The sequence below is a fragment of the Ambystoma mexicanum genome, chromosome 13 (genome assembly GCF_040938575.1).
Source record: "Ambystoma mexicanum isolate Mex_15411 chromosome 13, UKY_AmexF1_1, whole genome shotgun sequence".
NCBI classification, from domain to species: Eukaryota; Metazoa; Chordata; class Amphibia; order Caudata; family Ambystomatidae; genus Ambystoma; species Ambystoma mexicanum.
Genome location: NC_090938.1, coordinates 772,002,329 through 772,021,212, shown reverse-complemented (window position 1 = coordinate 772,021,212; position 18,884 = coordinate 772,002,329). Strand labels below are relative to the sequence as shown.

The 18,884-nt window shown below is 46.8% G+C and overlaps 1 protein-coding gene across 1 annotated transcript in view; it reads right to left on the bottom strand.

Moving 5' to 3' along the window:
* LOC138520559 (uncharacterized) overlaps nt 1–18,884 on the bottom strand; it is a 297,694-nt gene that overhangs the window by 178,406 nt on the left and 100,404 nt on the right. The window contains exons 7-8 of the mRNA XM_069632900.1: nt 13,581–13,676; nt 2,357–2,587 (exon numbers count right to left, since the gene is read on the bottom strand). Coding sequence (XP_069489001.1) covers nt 2,357–2,587; nt 13,581–13,676 — 327 coding nt within the window. The remainder of the gene's footprint in view (nt 1–2,356; nt 2,588–13,580; nt 13,677–18,884) is intronic.

Here is an 18,884-nt window from a genome sequence, read left to right as displayed (position 1 = left end):
CATCCCGATGGGCTCCGATATATATTCCCTAAATTTGACTTGTTGTTGACAATTGGCGAAAAATGAGTTAAACCACCTGATGGCATGTTCAGAGATCCTGCCTACTGCTCGTAAGCGGTCAAGCAGGATACGATGATCAACCGTGTCAAAGGCCGTGGACAGGTCCAACGTCAACAGCAGTGAGAGTCCTCACTGCAAGCTGCAGCGTTACCTGTAGTTCTGCAAATACCACTGGAGGTTCGTGGAAAGATTTGCCAAAAATCACTCGACCGCTTGGGGACCTCACCAAGGGATATTAGTCCACCCAGAAGAGTAAAAGGAGTATCATCAGTCCCACAACATTAACATCATCCTTGGGGCACATTTGGTGAGAGATGGATAGACAGATGTCGGCAGACCTTTGAGGAGAGCAAGTGGAACCTCACCACACAGCCCCGGGATACGCAGATCTCCAGCACCCTTACATCCTGCATGTAGACAAAAGTGTGGAGAGGATGAGAGATGCACTGTATCAGGAGACCAATAGTGAGATGAGACCCATTGCAGTGCTACCCTTGGGCGGTCCAAGGACTGCAGGATCGGAGGGACAAGAGAGACCGATGAGAGGTGGGGCCAGGGTAATAACAGGCAGTATAGAGTTAATAGAAACTGGACTTTCCCTCCTACATCAGTCTCTTGCTCATTGCATTACAGACCATCACCATTACACTTTTCTGCCATCTACTGGTGAAAGTGTGAACTGTTTTTGCACTGACATCTTAAGCATTTTATATATGATATTGTATGTAAGCAAGTAGGACCAGTAGAAACCATTTGCAGATGTTTGCTATCTTATCAATTTACTAGCAATGGAGTTTTTTTGAGCATCTACTAAATTGCTATGAAGGAAATTCTAGTGGTGATTATATTGTATTGATTACATTTTTAATGTTATTGTTTAATATCTCGATATACATAATTACATTCATATATATTTTGGTTACAATACCTCACTGTCCAAAAACCACAGCTGTGTTTAATGGAAGCTGGCATGGAGCGAGTGAGATATCCCACCCTTGCTGCAATTATCCTCTGCAGTTGTGAGTTCTTCACTTAAAGGTAGTGCTCTGGTGTACATTCCTGCTGACTATTTCCAAATGCTTTCTTCTGGATCCAGTTGCCAACAGATGGGTTTTTATACATCTCCTGAGTTGCTATCAAGGAAGTTCAAGGGGTGATCTTATTGTATCGTCATGCTGTTGACACTTCCCCTATAGTGCTGATATGACGTCCCTATGGAGGAAATGCTGTACTTCTGGTTCTATATCTTTCTGATCCCCTATAGTGCTGATATGACATCCCTATGGAGGAAATGCTGTACTTCTGGTTCTGTATCTGTCTGATCCCCTATAGTGCTGATAGGACGTCCCTATGGAGGAAATGCTATACTTCTGGTTCTATATCTGTCTGATCCCCTATAGTGCTGATAGGACGTCCCTATGGAGGAAATGCTGTACTTCTGGTTCTATATCTGTCTGATCCCCTATAGTGCTGATATGACATCCCTATGGAGGAAATGCTTACACCTGGTAAGCGATAGATCCCTTATCGCGTCTAACCCTCTGTAGCTCCCTCTCCTGCTGCCGATACCTCTGTTCTAGCTCTGGGATCAGGCCCCGTGGGTGGATTGCTGCTCTAGTTCTATACGTTTCTGATCCCCTCTCACCTTCAGTAGATCCACGTCCTGTTGCTGGCACTTCCTCACCAGCTCTGTGGTCAGGTCCCTGGCAGTGGATCGCTGCTCCTACAGGTCTATAGATTCCTGTCTCACCTTCAGTAGCTCCCTGTCCTGCTGCTGACACCTCTGTTCTATATCTGGGATCAGGTCCCTGGCAGTGGATTGCTGCTCCTACAGGTCCATAGATCCCTGATCCTGTCTCACCCTCTGTAGTTCCGTATCCTGCTGCTGATACCTCTGTTCTATCTCTGGGATCAGGCCCCTGTGGGTGGATTGCTGCTCTAGTTCTATAGGTTTCTGATCCCCTCTCACCTTCAGTAGATCCACGTCCTGTTGCTGGCCCTTACTCTCCAGCTCTGTGTTCAGGTCTCTGGCAGTGGATCGCTGCTCCTACAGGTCTATAGATTCCTGCCTCACCTTCAGTAGCTCCATACCTGTCCTGCTGCTGACACCTCTGTTCTATCTCTGGGATCAGGCTCCAGTAGTGGATTGCTGCTCCTACAGGTCCATAGATCCCTGATCCTGTCTCACCTTCAGTAGCTCCCTGTCCTGCTGCTGACACCTCTGTTCTATCTCTGGGATCAGGCCCCTGTGGGAGGATTGCTGATCTAGTTCTATAGGTTTCTGATCCCCTCTCACCTTCAGAAGATCCACGTCCTGTTGCTGCAACTTCCTCTCCAGTTCTGTGATCAGGCTCCTGTGGGTGCTTTGTTGTTCCTCCAGTCGGGTCAGTTTCCCCTGAATCTTCTTCATCTTCTCCTCTTGCTCCTTCTCCAGTCTGCTGAGCAGCTGCTGTTTCTCCTTCTCCAGAAGCTGCTTCAAGTGATCAAATGTACTAAGGATTTTCTCTCTCTGTTTCATAATGGTTCCCTAAAAAATAGATTCAAACAAACAAGACACATATTACATTTCTGATTATTATATTAACTATCATAACATATCTTACATGTAACATCTGTAGTGGTTTCCTCTCAATAACTCTTAAAATCATAAACCTAACACACGTGAATTACCGATTGCCAATGATTTCCTTTTTTTTATAAACCAGTTTTTATTAAGTTTTTTCCATATTCCAACATTATTCATCATATCCTTGTTCAAATACACATTTCTTTTAGTGTTGACCAATCGTCCCATCCCATTCCTCCTTCCTCTCCCTCATTCTACCCCTTCCTTCCCTTGCCCTCGATCCCCTGCCTCCCCCCTCCTGTAGTATCTTGTACAGGTGTGCCCCTTCTCTCAGGCATCCATGTCCCATTTCCCCCATATCTTCTGACACTTCCTCATGGACCCCACTTATTCCTGTACGTGGTCTCCTCCATTCTGCTGCAATGGTCCATTCCAATCTCTCAGGTTCCCAATGTGGGCATTTCCTAGGTCTCCCATTTTGCCACTAGGTCCCTTTTACCACCATTGATGGTATGTGCATCAGTGTCTCTTCCCCTTTACTTCCTTCACACTCCCCTCTTATATGCAGTAACATCATTTTAGGAATGTTCCCACTTCCCTTCCACATTTGAGACACCGGCCATCAATTTTTCCTCCTTTATTGTTCCTGGGTCTCTTTCCCATCTCCCTTTCAGGTGTGTCATGGGGGGGATGTGTTTTTATTTATGACTTGATATAGTGCTGTTATCCCTTTCCCCTCGATTTTCTCTGTAAACAGATTAATCTCCATGAATGTGTGTTCGATGAAGTCCAATTCCCCTCCAAATTGAGCTTCTACAGCGTGTTTTAGTCTCATGTATGTGAAGAATTCTTCTGGGCCGAGTCCATATTTTTCCTGCATTGTTGGAATGGGTTATCTCTCTATTAACCACTATATCTCCCAGTCTGCATATTTCCTTTTCCACCTTATGTGGCTGCCTCCCTAGCTTTTGTATCTCTTTAATATTGGGATTTTCCCACATTGGGGACTGTCTGGTAGCTTTCCCCTTCCATCCCATTGCGTGTGTGACTTCCTTCCTGATCTGCACCAATCTCGGTCCAGCTGGGGAAGAGCACCCTTCCCCCAGCTTCCGTACAGTATCTGTAAGGGTGTTCGGCCTTCCATTCGTGACAGTTCCAGTCTTGTGTGAGCTAGATTTTCTCCTCCAAATAACCACTCATTTGCTACCAGCAGATGGGCCGCCCAGTAGTATTTCCATATATCCGGCAGTCCTACCCCTCCTTCACATACCGCTTTTGAGAGCATCCGCAGTGCTATGCGTGGATTCTTGGCACCCCATAATAGTCCTCTAATTATAGCTTCGATCCTTGTGAACTGTATCTCGGGTGTTTTCACCGAAGTGTTCTGCAAGACATATAGCAGTCTGGGCAGTGCCATCATTTTTAATAAATTGACCCTTCCGAGCAGTGTTATAGGTAGGTTAGCCCAATGTTCAGCGTCTTCTTGTAGTCTGCGATTTATTGGTTCTAGATTATTTTAAAGAAACCCATGTTCTTCCTTTTGCACTAATACACCCAGATACTTAAATCCCCCTTGCTCCACCCAGAGGGGGCATTCCTCATGGACTGCATCTTTCCCCCCTGTACTGGTATTATGACTGATTTCTCCCAATTAACTCTCGAGACCACGGTAAATTCCAAACTCCTGTATGGTATCCATTCCCCTCGGGCCCGTTCTTCTGGGATCCCCTAGATATATCAGAAGATCGTCTGCATATAGAGAGATTTTATCTTCCCAGTTCCTGGGCCATCGGAACCCTTCAATTGTTGAATCCCCTCTAATGCGCTCGGCTAGTGGTTCGATTGCTATGAGGAATAGCAGCGGTGACAGTGGACATCCTTGTCTCGCGCCCCTCTGGAGCGGGAAGATACGGGATGTGTGCCCATTCACTCTAACTTTCATGAAGTTGGGGCCCAGGCCTAACTTTTCCATTGCTGCCCACAGGAATTCCCATCACACAGAATCAAAGGCCTTCTCTGAGTTTAGTGCCATTATTGCCAGGGGACCCTCCAACGAGTCCAATAATGCTAAAGTGTTAGGTATCCTTCTTAGGTTCATCCTTGTTGCTCTTCCTATATGATATATCTGAGGGAGGACACATGGTCTCCAGAATATACCAGGCATTGTTGGAAGCAATACCCAAAGACTTAAACAGAGGGAAGCGGCCATGGGATTTAGAGGTAGGAAGGGAAATTACAGAAGAGGAGTGGTCTAAGGCAATGCTATACCCCATAGATAGTTTTGAGAAACGCTAGGCTGAAATTCACCCAATTCTACATATTTCACGTGGCGTACATGACACCCCAAGAAATATTGCAATTTCCCGGGGCAGGAATAAAGAGCTGCCCAAGATGTGGGGAAGAAAAAGCAGATTTGGGACACATGTTCTGGTCCTGCTCAGAAATCCGCGAATACTGGCAGGAAATTGAAAAACGATTACGACAACGAGGGATAAAGTGCCAGGAATGGAGAGCAGAAGCATGTCTCCTAGGGATCTACAAATACCCCAGAAGTGATAGAGCAGTGAGGAAAATGATAGATCTGGCATGGGTACTGGCCAAAAGGAGAATAGCGATGACATGGAAGACTAAAAAAGGGCTGAGTATAGAGGCGTGGTGGAATGATCTGGAAAGATGGTCCATGGCAGAGGCAGCAGTATGGTATGAAGCACTTCAAACAGGCAGAAGAGAAAGCTCTGAAGACATCATATCATGGAATACACTCGTACAAGAACTGTTCACTTCCCCAGATGACAAACCCCCCTGAAATCAGCACCCTCAGATTAACACTCACAAGTGATCATGGATGGACACGCATGAATAAAGCCATGTGCTTCTCACCCTAGCAAAGGCTACAATGACCCAAGAGGTTCAGACTCTCGTAAAGTCATATACCGTGCTTACAGTTACAGTTTGTATTGGGGTTAGGGAGGGGTTTGGGATGGGACAGGGAATTAAGATATGTTTGTATGCAAAATATTGGAGATGTACGATGCAAATAACTTGTTATATCTTGAGAAATACCTGATAAAATATATTTAAAAAATCCTTGTTGCTCTTCCTGGAACAAAAGCACATTGACCTGAGTTCATTAGCTTGTGCATTACCCCTACTAGCCTTGTTGCTAGTATCTTGGCTAGGACCTTTGCCTCTCCATTCAGCAAAGATATGGAACGGTACGAGGCATATTTATCGGTGGGTTTACTTTTTTGTGTATAACCACTATTGTAGCCGTTCTCACGTCGCGTTGGAGTGTGCCTTGTGCACAGCCTTCCATGAACATGTCCCACATTGGCTTGAGGACTTTGTCTCCCATGTGTTTCCAAAATTCAGTCGGGATTTTAAGCTCTTAATTGCCTCTTATACTTCCTCCATCGTCATCTCTATCCATTACTTGTCGCATTTCTTCATCTACCTGCGACAGGTTTACCCCATCTAAGTATCTCCCAATTACGATCTCTGTAGGTCCTGGGACCGCATTGTATAGCCCCTGGTAAAAGTGTGCAAAGTCGTCTACTATTTCACCCCCTTCCGTGTAGATTGTTCCCTCATCATTACTGATGTTCTGAACTAACGTTCCCTCAAATTCTTTTCTCTGAGTGGGAAAATGGTTGCCTTTCGTGCGCACATTATTTTCCATGTGCACAAATGACGAGGTAAGCGACTTTGTGAGCATGCCTAGTAAGTGAGCTATCATCTCTGAAGAGAGTTTGGAAGGGAATGTCCCCTTCCCACCCAATGCAATTCTTTACAAATCATTATAAAAAGGTGCATTTTACAGCACTTTTTCCAAAGATATAGTCTAAAAAATCAAATATCTTATATGCGATTATAAAGAGAGCTCATCAACCAGTTCAAGACTTCAAGATCGGCCACAGTACCTACCAAATGTACTCCTACTAAGAGAAAATGGGCCTCATTACAAGTATGGTGGTACGGTAACAACGGTGGCGGTAAGCTACTGGCACCGTTGCTACCGTACCACCATACTACGAGATGTGTTTGCGGGTGCCTGGCTGCCCGCCAGGTCTGACCTGCCGGGCAGAGCGGCAGCCGTGAGCACAGCATGTCGGATGCACCGGCACCGTTGTAAACAGTGCCGGTGCATCCGACATCCCCATTCTCATTGAGCCCTACAGGGCTCAAATGGGTATGGGGCTGACATATACCGGCAATGGAGGAATTACTGAGTCTGGCAAAGTCGGAATACCTCAGTAATTCCTCATTGCCGGTATTTTGACAAGTTTGGCGGCAGCCATGCCGGTTTTACCGGCCCAGCTACCGCCAAACTCGTAATGAGGCCCAATGTGTACGCAAAAATAATATTGAATGCTTAGTATGAACAATAGGGTTAGTTGTGGCTATTTATTTGCCAACACTGCTCGAACGGAGAAAGCGGTTTATGCCACTGGAAAAAGCACTCATTGTTTGTATTACAAAAAAACAAATGTCACTTAGCATAACTGATGTGGTTGGCAACAAATTCAGACAGGATACAATATTTGCAGATGGGATAATGGTAACTAAAGGGAACGGGTCAGAAAAGGCCAGGGGAACACGCCTCTCATGAATTGCATTAGGATAATAATTGCATCAGAATAACTTCACCACAGAATATGGTGATCAGAATTCCTGGGCCTCGGTTTACTCTACTGTTTGCCGATGTTGCTGATTTGTTCTTCACACCAAAGGAGTGTGCTCATGTGCACCCCCCACCCCACCCATCCCAGCCCCTCCAGTACTAGTTGACAGGGCTCTGTAAAACATGAAGGACTGCAGCAGCAAAACTCCCACCAGGATATTTACATACACACCATACTTTTCAAGCAAAATATATTTAAAGCCTCAATAGGACATTATGGGCAGTTTACGGAAATGTCATGAATCGCATGTACACAATTATTTTGCAGTGCATACAAGATTGTTTGCAAAATACCCCACCCTAATGTTAATGGGTAGGATTATGCAAGTGCTCAGTGAAACTGTTCTGTAGAGCAAAGATTTCCATATCATGTTGTAGCTCTATGCCCAATGGAACTCTGAAAACCTGGAATGGATGCACATTTTGTGAGAAGCGTTCTAGTGGTCTGAATATCTGTTGCCCTCATACTATGCACGAGTAATGGCAGGCCTAGTCCATACCCATCATCCCTTGCATGCCAAGTAAATGATATTCCAATGCTTCTCTCCATATAAAGGGTCATGTTACCAATGCTAAAGTAGGACACACTGAGCATGGCATTTGCCTACTCAAAGTCCTTAGAGGGCAAAATAATATTTGGTTGTCATAATGCATTAACTTGCAAGGGCACTGCTTCAAAGCAATTGTGTGGCATATGTAGAAAGAATGGGAAGCATGGGATGAGGTTACACATCCTAGTAACCTGCTTTCTGACAGTCACGATCCAATATTGAGCTGGCACTCCGGTTACATAGTGTGGCATATGCAGAAAGAATAGGAAGCATGGGATGCGGTTACACGTCCTAGTAACCTGCTTACTGACAGTCTGGATCCAATATTGAGGTGATACTCGGGTGAAATAGTGTGGCATGTGCAGAAAGAATAGGAAGCATGGGATGAGGTTACACGTCCTAGTAACCTGCTTACTGACAGTCAGGATCCAGTATTGACCTGGCACTCAGGTTACATAGTTTGGCATATGCAGAAAGAATAGGAAGCATGGGATGAGGTTACATGTCCAAGTAACCTGCTTACTGACAGTCAGGATCCAATATTGAGCTGACACTCGGGTTACATAGTGTGGCATATGCAGAAAGAATAGGAAGCATGGGATGAGGTTACATGTCCAAGTAACCTGCTGACTGACAGTCAGGATCCAATATTGAGCTGACACTCGGGTTGCATAGTGTGGCATATGTAGAAAGAATAGGAAGCATGGGATGAGGTTACACGTCCTAGTAACCTGCTGACTGACAGTCAGGATCCAATATTGAGCTGACACTCGGGTTACATAGTGTGGCATATGCAGAAAGAATAGGAAGCATGGGATGATGTTACACGTCCTCGTAACCTCCTTACTGACAGTTAGGGTCAATATTTGAGCTGGCACTCGGGTTACATAGTGTAGCATATGCAGAAAGAATAGGAAGCATGGGATGAGGTTACACGTCCTAGTAACCTGCTTACTGACAGTCAGGATCCAATATTGAGCTGACACTCGGGTGAAATAGTGTGGCATATGTAGAAAGAATAGGAAGCATGGGATGAGGTTACACGTCCTAGTAACCTGCTTTCTGTCAGTCCCGATCCAATATTGAGCTGACACTCGGGTTGCATAGTGTGGCATATGCAGAAAGAATAGGAAGCATGGGATGAGGTTACACGTCCAAGTAACCTGCTTACTGACAGTCAGGATCCAATATTGATCTGACACTCGGGTTGCATAGTGTGGCATATGCAGAAAGAATAGAAAGCATGGGATGAGGTTACACATCCTAGTAACCTGCTTACTGACAGTCAGGGTCCAATATTTGAGCTGGCACTCGGGTTACATAGTGTGGCATATGCAGAAAGAATAGGAAGCATGGGATGAGGTTACACGTCCTAGTAACCTGCTTACTGACAGTCAGGATGCAATATTGAGCTGACACTCGGGTTACATAGTGTGGCATGTGCAGAAAGAATAGGAAACATGAGATGAGGTTACACGTCCTAGTAACCTGCTTACTGACAGTCAGGGTCCAATATTGAGCTGACACTCGGGTTGCATAGTGTGGTTGATGATTTTGCTAAGGCACCACGAGTCATATTACAACAAACATAAAGCAGGTGGATGTATGTGCAAGTCTGGTAGCCTTTCGCAAAGCCTTTGTAGGCACAGGCAAGGTTGTCCACTAATATCTAAATGCGGCCTGGGGCGGAAGTTACAGTGCTGGGGTATGTGTGCAGTAGAATCAAGTATAGGAATCATGGGTTGGAAGGGAAGGGTATTTGGTTACGGTGTGCAGGCAGATCTTAGTTACATCTTCTGCTCATGGAGCCACTTGTTATAATCGTTTTAACCTCTTCAAGGTGTCTTCTGTGTTTAGGCTTTTAAGGTCACACTTGCATAGTATGGTCATGTAAATAGGCCAGAGCAGAATACCTAGTTGTTATAATTCAGTTTTATTAAGAGAGAAACCAATGTCAGGTAACTGCTGTGGCTTGTGCCTTAATCATTTTTGAGATGGTGGGAACTGTCTGCACGCACTGCTAAAACTCGTGGAGGCTGCGCAAGTACACATGCACACAGTTTAGGCAGAACATTGCCCCTAACCCATCTGGACTCCTCCTCCCTTTTCTCCAACCATGCATGTATCCTTCCACCTTTGGACCCGAGTTCATACACTTTGGCTTTCGTCGCCCAGAATGCCTTTTTTGTCTCGTCCTTCACCACTGCTATGCATTGCCTGGTGACTTTTAGCATCTCTATTTTAGATTCTTTTGTTTGTTCGTCTACGTGCCTCTTTTCTATCCTAGCCACCTCTTCTTCTAGTGTCTCCAGCTTTTCCCATCTTTCTTTCCAAAATCACCTTATTGCCACCTCTGCCCTGCCCCTAACTACGGTTTTATACTTCCCAAAGTGTGCAGCCACTCTTCACCGTTCCCTCATTCAATTCAAAGTATTTCTCTGTACAGTCTTTTTCGTCTCCGATGTTGTCTCGATCCCTAGGTGGTATGTGTTCAGTCTCCACAACCCTTGCCTCTTCAGCCCCTCCCCTCTTATTGTAATATACAGCGGGGCATAATCCAATATCCCTCTTGTCAGGTATTCTGTTTTTATTACCCTCCTGCCGATGGTACATTGAACCAAAAAGTAGTCTAAGCGAGACAGCGAGTTGTGTGCTCCGGAATAGTATGAGAACTGTCTTTTACCGGGGTGTAACCCTCTACAGACATACTGTAATCCTGTTGCCTCCAAAAAGGTTGGCAGCTTGGTGCACGTCTCCCTCTGGGATGTTCCCCCCTCTGAGGACATCTATTCGTCCGTGAAGGACACCATTAAAGTCGCCTGCCACTATGGTTACATTTGCACCATGTGTTGCCATTATCTCCTGTATCTTGTTAAGTAAGTCTGGTTGTAATGGTGGAGGTGCGTACACGTTCAGTATGGTAATTGCTTCCCCCCATAATTCCCCCGGTCACTACCAGATATCGTCCTCTCCTTCTCTCTCCACTTGACCCAACTGGAATGGAATGCTACGACTGATGAGGACCACCACCCCCCTGGAGCCTCTGTAGTATTCAGCATGTTCCACCACCGTGTATTGACCCCTGCCCAGAAACCTACACTCTGAGCCATCAAGTGTGTTTCCTACAATAGTATAATGCAGGCTTTCTGCCTCACCAAATACTTTGCCACCAGCCCCCTCTTAATCTCATCATTTAGGCCATTAGCATTCCATGTTAGGCATTTCACCGTCATACGTTTTCCTTGCATCGTTCCGTGTTGTGCCATGTGCTCTTGCTGTTAAATCAAGATGTGTACCGAACTGCAATTGTGCATGTGTAACTACCCATATTACCACCCTCCCTGCCCCTTTACCCCTCGAACAAACCCAGTCGACTCCACTCCACTTTCCTGGTCTCCTTAACCACCAGTTCTCCGGTTCTCTAAATGACAACACACCATCTCTTTATTCCCATACACTCTATCACTGTTGCCGGGGAAACTGGCCTAAATAAGGGTCTGAACTGTGTAGCTTCTCCCCGAGTGGCTGGACATGTCAGCTGCTTTGTCTGAGCAAGCTCACTGCCACGAATGTTGTGTAGTCCTGGGCTTGTGATAGAAGTCTTGAACTATGCAAGCTGCCATTTTGGATTTCTTTTCTGTGTGGAGATGTGAGCTGGTGACTCGACTCTCCCCCTCTGGATGCAGGACTGCCCTTCTTGGAGTCCAGTCTACTCAGCAGGTTAGTTTGTGAGCTATAGAGTTCTTTTGTTGAACTGGGAGTTTAGAAGCAAATTCTCCTGGATTCTGTGTAGAGGTCACTTCATCATCCTCCCCAGACCCTGCAGTATTTAAATAGGAAGCCCCTATGTACATATGTGACTGGGACATGCCCATACTGGCCAGCTTCAAGCCCCACAGCTAAAGCACACATGTCCCATAGGGACTGGAAAGTGAGACTGGAAAGGGAAGAAAGTTGGGGTAAATGGGGTATGGTACCATGCAAGGACACAAGAATCTCCCTAACACTGAAAGAAGAGACATTCACAGACTGTGCTTCCTGACACTGGCTTCAGAGGCTCTGGATGTCTCACAGACAGGCTATAGCACTATTGGGACTCGGCACCCAGGGCAAGTTTAATCCCATTAGCGTCCGGGAAACACAGGCAGCCATGTGTCACTGAATAAAACCCATATAGATCTGACCAGCAGATCCATAGGAAAGTCTGGGGGTGTAGGAGAGGCTCTCTCTCCAGGATCAAGAGAGTCCTCAAGCATCAGAGTAAATGCAAGTGGCCCTGGTGAGAGTGTGGGTTCTCTCACATGTTCCCAAATACAGTGTGTTAGAATATGGAATCCCAAAGCAGCAGTGACCCTACAAACAGAAGTGAAGGTGCGACTTTGGAGACTTCTGGAGCCAGCATTGGGTTCAGGCTAAGTGGGCAGCACTTATGTAAAGGTCCTCGCAGGATGAACAGCAACCTATAGACCTGGGACCTAGTGCAAGAGCGTCACTCATCATTACCCCCATGACTCACCTCTATCACTCACTGCACACTATTAGAGGGCTTATATACACCCCCTAATGTGCTTACTATGGAATGGGATCCAAAGCAGGTCTCTGTGCTATTGTTCCATTATCTGTAACTTTCGGGTGGGCCCTTGGTCTCTGACCCCCATTTCTGCTTTTTGTTACTTTCATAGGAGCCCCATGTCGGATTTCCAGCACTTCTCCATGTACTCTCAATGGATGTCTTGTATCTCTCCCCTCCAGCTCTGCTCTCTGTACTCTCAGGATGGCTCGTAACTCTCCCCTTCAGCTCTGCTCTCTGTACTCTCAGGATGTCTCTTATATCTCCCCTCCAGCGCAGCTCTCTGTACTCTCAGGATGTCTTGTATCTCTTCCCTTCAGCTCTGCTCTCTGTACTCTCAGGATGTCTCGTATCTCTCCCTCCAGCTCTGCTCTCTGTACTCTCAGGATGTCTCGTATCTCTCCCCTTCAGCTCTGCTCCCTGTACTCTCAGGTTGTCTCGTATCTCTCCCCCCCAGCTCTGCTCCCTGTACTCTCAGGATGTCTCGTATCTCTCCCCTCCAGCTCTGCTCTCTGTACTCTCAGGATGTCTCGTTTCTCTCCCCTACGGCTCTGCTCCCTGTACTCTCAGGGGATGTCTCGTATCTCTCCCCTCAAGCTCTGCTCTCTGTACTCTCAGGGGATGTCTCGTATCTCTCCAGCCCAGCTCTGCTCCCTGTACTCTCAGGGGATGTCTTGTAGCTCTCCCCTCCAGCTCTGCTCTCTGTACTCACAGGATGTCTCGTATCTCTCCCCTTCAGCTCTGCTCTCTGTACTCTCAGGATGTCTCGTATCTCTCCCCTCCAGCTCTGCTCTCTGTACTCTCAGGATGTCTCGTATCTCTCCCCTTCAGCTCTGCTCCCTGTACTCTCAGGATGTCTCGTATCTCTCCCCTCCAGCTCTGCTCTCTGTACTCTCAGGGGATGTCTCGTTTCTCTCCCCTACAGCTCTGCTCCCTGTACTCTCAGGGGATGTCTCGTATCTCTCTCCTCAAGCTCTGCTCTCTGTACTCTCAGGGGATGTCTCCTATCTCTCCCGTCCAGCCCTGCTCTCTGTACTCTCAGGGGATGTCTCGTATCTATCCCCTCCAGCTCTGCTCCATGGACTCTCATAGGCACCCTCGCGCCTCTCAGCCCTGAGCCTCTCTACACATATATGAAGCCATTGCTCTCACCTCGAGCTCGGATGCTTTCCTGCTTTCTTCCTCTCCCCACTCCTGCAGGTCCTTCAGCTCTTTTTGCAGATGCTCCATGTGGCTGTAAAGTTTATCCTAAAAGAATAAAATCATTTGGTTAGTCAAAAGATTTCCTGCAAATGAATAATTTACGCAGAACAAGGCAGAAGGCTCCCAGGACATCCAAGCCGGTTCCCTATGCTTGTATATAGTCTATAAAGAATATGTTCTCTTAACCTCACTCACGGTCTACAATATATGCTTCCTCAGACTCCCAGCTGCTCCTATAGGCTAAGTGTTAGGAAAGATTCCCATGTATGTGTACCCTCCAGTTGTGAAGCCCCCAACTATTTGCTGTTGTCTGATCATCCTAGCCTGACTTTTGCCAATGGAGCCCAGCCTTCTGCTGTACTCTGCTGGGCTTTCAGTCACTATGTTAGAGGGAAGCTCACATGCCCTTAAAGACAGTCAGTAATGGGAGACTTTGTTTTCCTTAGTCCGTCCCATTGTTGCAATTTCTTTGCAACATGTCACCAGTGCATAAAGTATCTTACAGTACGGTGTGCTGGGGTCTTCCTTTCGTTTCCTAAGACCCTAGACAAACTCAAGGGATTTCTTGGTAGACGTACAAATGTGCCTTGGACAGAGCTGGTAGCAGCTGTTATTTTTCATAGATTTTGAACACTTTCTTGTGGTCCATTTCGCATTTACTGCGTTTGGCCCTGGACAGTAGCTTGGCCCCAAAATGGCCATTCTACGAGGTCCTTCGTTATGTCCTTTGGCCATTTTGTCCCTTTGCCTTCCCCAGGCCGAGCAGACCTGGGAAAATCCTTATTTGATCATGCACTTTTCTGCAAAACCAAAAGCTTTTGCAGGCTTCTGCATGCCTTGTGTGTGTACCTCCAGGATGTGGGCTGGACTGTCTAGTTACAATACACATCCTGGGTGCCAGAGATTCTGGTGTGCTGGGAATGACTGGGACCACCGTGATCTGTGATTGGTCCAGGTCTGGTGTGCCTGTATGTGAGCAGATCTCCCACTGGGTCCTCTTCGTTTTAGCGCAAAGGAGATTCTGGAAAAGAGAAGGCTCTTAACACCCATACCAGGTCGATCTCTTGAGTTCTCACTGAACCTAGGATAGGATCCAAGCATCCTGAAACCAAGAAGCCGAGTGGAGGAACCGCTGGTGACCCTCTGGAAGGTTTGGCACACTGAGCCCACTGTTGTCCCGCAGGACCCCTCTGCCTCTGATCGAATTTAGGAGGTCTGCAAAGGCGCTTCGACCCATTTGAATAGTGGGACCAACTATTCACGGCACCTCCATCCTAACTTGCAAGCGAGCCTTCTCAGAAGTGTTCCTAGGCCAACCAGCAAACTGACCAGCTTGCGCAGGACATTTGCTCTGGAACCGCTGCCGTCTCGAGTTGACACTTGAGAATTTGGAGATCGTAAGCACTGGGTCCAAGGCATTCTCATGCTGAGCTGCATACACCTAGGCGCCCTAGGTCTGGAATTAGGAGAGTACGCCTGAACCCAAGTGCACACGGTCACTGTGTCACCCAGTCGTGGTGATGAACTTCGAGGGTGCGCTGCTGCTGTGCCCCCCTCTGCCCTGAGACGTGCTGCAGTGAAATCGAGCTGATTCCTTCACCAGAAGAGGAGAAATCGCCACTGTCACGCCACAGAATCATCCCTGGAACTCAGCAGCTGAAAGCCGCGGAGCCGCACAATTGCAGCATTTCAACCCGCAACCGAAGTGGACTCGACTGCCAAAGTTTGGTCCGGAGTGCGCCTTGGGTCGGTGAGTACTTGCAACCCTTATCGGTGGCCCCTGGCGCATTCATCCATTTTTACCCCTGAGGGCCAGTCACCTTTCTCGAGGTAGCCTGTGCTACCGTCCTATTCCCAACTCAAGGAACCTGTTCTGCCCTCTTAGGGAGACCCTCCTCTAATGGTGGGAACTTATTCTTCACTGCCTCACCCACCTTCCTGAGTCGCTAAAGCCCCTGTTTTTCGCCCTACCGCACGATTGCGCGTGTCTATACTGAAAGTACTTTTGAATGCTAGGCTCCACTATTCGTAGGGACTGGGCTGCCTCCGAGTTAGGATTTGGTAAGTGAAGGATTGCCTAAAGTATATTCACACTGTATGCCCCTTTCCCTTACAGGTTATGAACTCTTACTGTGTGCCATTCCTTTAGGCCAACTTTAACTGTATATATGTTCTATAGTAATGTTGTGTAGGTTTAAGTATTGCTACTGATCTTTGCTTGTGTTTGATTTAAAAGGCCTTTAATAAATGTATATGTATTTTTGATATACACCTGACTGGGAGTAATTTGTAGTGTCCTTGCTGTGTGAGCTCATTGTGGGCTTTCAATCACCCTCACCCCTTCCGAGACCTAGTCTTGACCACCGCCAATGCAACCTTGAATGGTCTGGCTTGTCCAGAAGGTTACCCTGTTCCAAGAAACTAGGCTGGCCTTCTGAACCTCTGAACACCAGGTCAGAGTTCAGAAATCCATCTTATCAAATTGGTGTGCAGCGGTGGGATAGGATCGAAGGTACCCAGTGTTGCACACTGGTAATGGTGCTCAGATTACACTTACCCCGGACACATAGTGACCTTGGTAGTAAAGTACTGTAAAGGCAAAACGACCCATCTTACAATATGGAAACAGTTACAAACATAACCTTAAATGCTTCTAGATCGGAAACATTGAGAATGCTGTGTACTGAGAGAGGTTTTGCTCAAGGTACAAAAAGTGAAATGATCCAAAGGATCATGGATTGGCAAGAGTCACAACTCAAGGTCATCACCTCAGATGACAGTGCAGAAGGTGGTGGGGCTGCTCTCGCTGACAGAACTGACAGTTCTGTCGCTGCACTTGTCCATGGTGCCCATGATGACAGAGATGATGTGATGTCCCAAGTTTCCTCTGCCAGCTCTGATGCTGAGGCCATGTTAGAATTCAAGAAGCAAGAACTGCTTAAGGGGAAGGAGCTTGAATTCACAATGGCAAAGCTTTAAGTAGAGCGGGTAGAAAAACAGAAGGACAGGGATCTCCAGTTGGAACTGGCCAAGCTTCTAGTTTCAATTGGCTTATCCAATGGATCTGGACATGGGTCTGGGTCCTACTCTCATCCAAGGTCTCCTAAAGATCTGCTCAGTGTATATGATGAGAAGAATGACATTATGGACTGGTTGACTGCATTTGAATATGCATGTGAAGTTCAGGAGTTTGTGGATGCTGACATGATTGCATTGTTGCTCAGACGACTACCCCATTCTGGCTGCAATGCTATTATGGAAATGTCAAAGGCTGAAAGAGTAGACATTGCAAAATTAAAGCAGACTCTCATCTTAAAGTTTGGGAAGACTCCTGCCCAATACTTAGAGTACACAAAGAAAGAAGGTAACACTTGGCTGTCCTATGTTACTGATTCCTTGAAGAACTTCACTGGCTGAGTTGAAGGCTATAAGGTCTCCACCTTTGAGGGTATGATTTCCTTAGTCAAGCTTGAACATATTTTTGCATCTTGTTCCCCCGAGCTTAAGCAGCATTTGGCTAATTCAAAAGAGTTAGATCCTAAGAAGTTGGCCATGGCAGCAGATTTATGGGTGTCACACAGAGTGTCCCATAAGGACAAGACTACTCCTGGCAAGCGGGGGGGGGGGAGTCCAGAGATAAAGAGGGTGGGGGAAATCGGATAAAACGTCCTCTCAAAAGAGCCACAAAAACAAATTCAAAGTTAAGTCCCAAGAGAATGTTCAGGGTAGTGGAAGTTATCCTTCCAAACAGAACTCTGGTTATAATAAGCCTCCCTATGTCCAAAGACCCAGTAGATCGTGTGTGGCTTGTGGAGCAAATGACCATGTAAAGGGGGATCCCAGATGTAAGGTCAACACCTTGGGGGTCCACTCTGTGAGTCTGGCCTTCCCCTCCTATGAGGAGGAAGAGATCACAGGGGCATCCTTCTCCTCAGACTCCTTCCCCAGTGGGATAGAATCTGAGGTAGTCCTAGTTTCCATGGGTTCCTTGGAGCCTAAAGTCTCAGAGGCTTATGCTAGCATTCCTGACAATGCCAAGCACTACTTTACGGACAGTTTGCTGACCAATGGAGTAGATACTCCTGCCCTTAGGGATAGTGGGGCCAGCAGAACAGTGGTGGATTCTACCTTGGTAGACCAAGAGGAACTTGCCACAGCTCCTTTGATGCCCACCAAGTTAGCCGATGGCCACCCTCTCAAGTTCCCAGCAATGCCTGTAAATCTTACTATCAATGGTACTATGGTCAGGATTCCAGTGAGCATTCAGAGACAAGTCCCAGGTAAGGTCCTGCTAGGGAATGATCTTAGAGACTTAGGTCTTGTGGGTGACACAGCAGAGAGACCATGCGCAAGGTCACAAACAAGGGTTGCATTGGACAAGACCAAAGCCAAGTCCAAGCCAAAGGGGAAATCCAAGGCTAAAGGAGTCAAAAAAGAGAAGAGGGAAAGAGAACATTCCCCCTAACTCACCTACCACTGAGATAGAGGTTGTTGGTCAAACACCTGAACCTGAAGAGTAAGAGGTGTTGCCTGAAATTCTCAATCCAAATAACCATCCTGAACTCCAGAGTTTGTTGGTGGAAGGTGGTCCTGATAGGGTTGAGTTCAGTAAGGGCCAACGTGAGTGCCCATCTTTGGAAGGCGTAAGGAGTCAGGCCTGCTCCCAGTTTGAGGGGGAACCTCCTGGGAAGCACAGGATTTATTGGGAAGGTGGGCTCCTCTACAGTGAGCCCACAGAGTCTACAGAAGGAGACCATGGGAGGTTGGTGGTTCCCCTTACTGTATGACCCATCCTTTTGCAGTTGGCACATGAAGTCCCCCTTTACCTTACTTTACTTTAATACATTTGTATTGTGCAACAATGAACCCTTGGGCATGATGCCCTGGACAAGACTAAACAACAAGAAACAAATAAGAGTCAGCAGACCGAGGATGTCAAGCTACAATTCAGATGATCTTTAGTCAAAAGCCCTGTTTTTAGCTTTCTTTTAAAGGCCTAGAGAGCAGTTTCCCGCCTTAGGTCCAGAGGTAGGCGATTCCAGGCAGTCTGGGCTGCTATAGCAAAGGCTCCTTTTTCCGCGTTCCTGGACTTGCTTTTCGGGATTATAAGCATTTTTGTCTCCTGTGACCTGAGGACCCGTAAGGAACTCTTGGGCAGAATCAATTCATTAAGGTAACAGGGCATGGTACCCAGGAGGCTCTTGAAAGTGATAAGGATGAGGCGATACTGAATTCTGGCCTCTGCATGTAGCC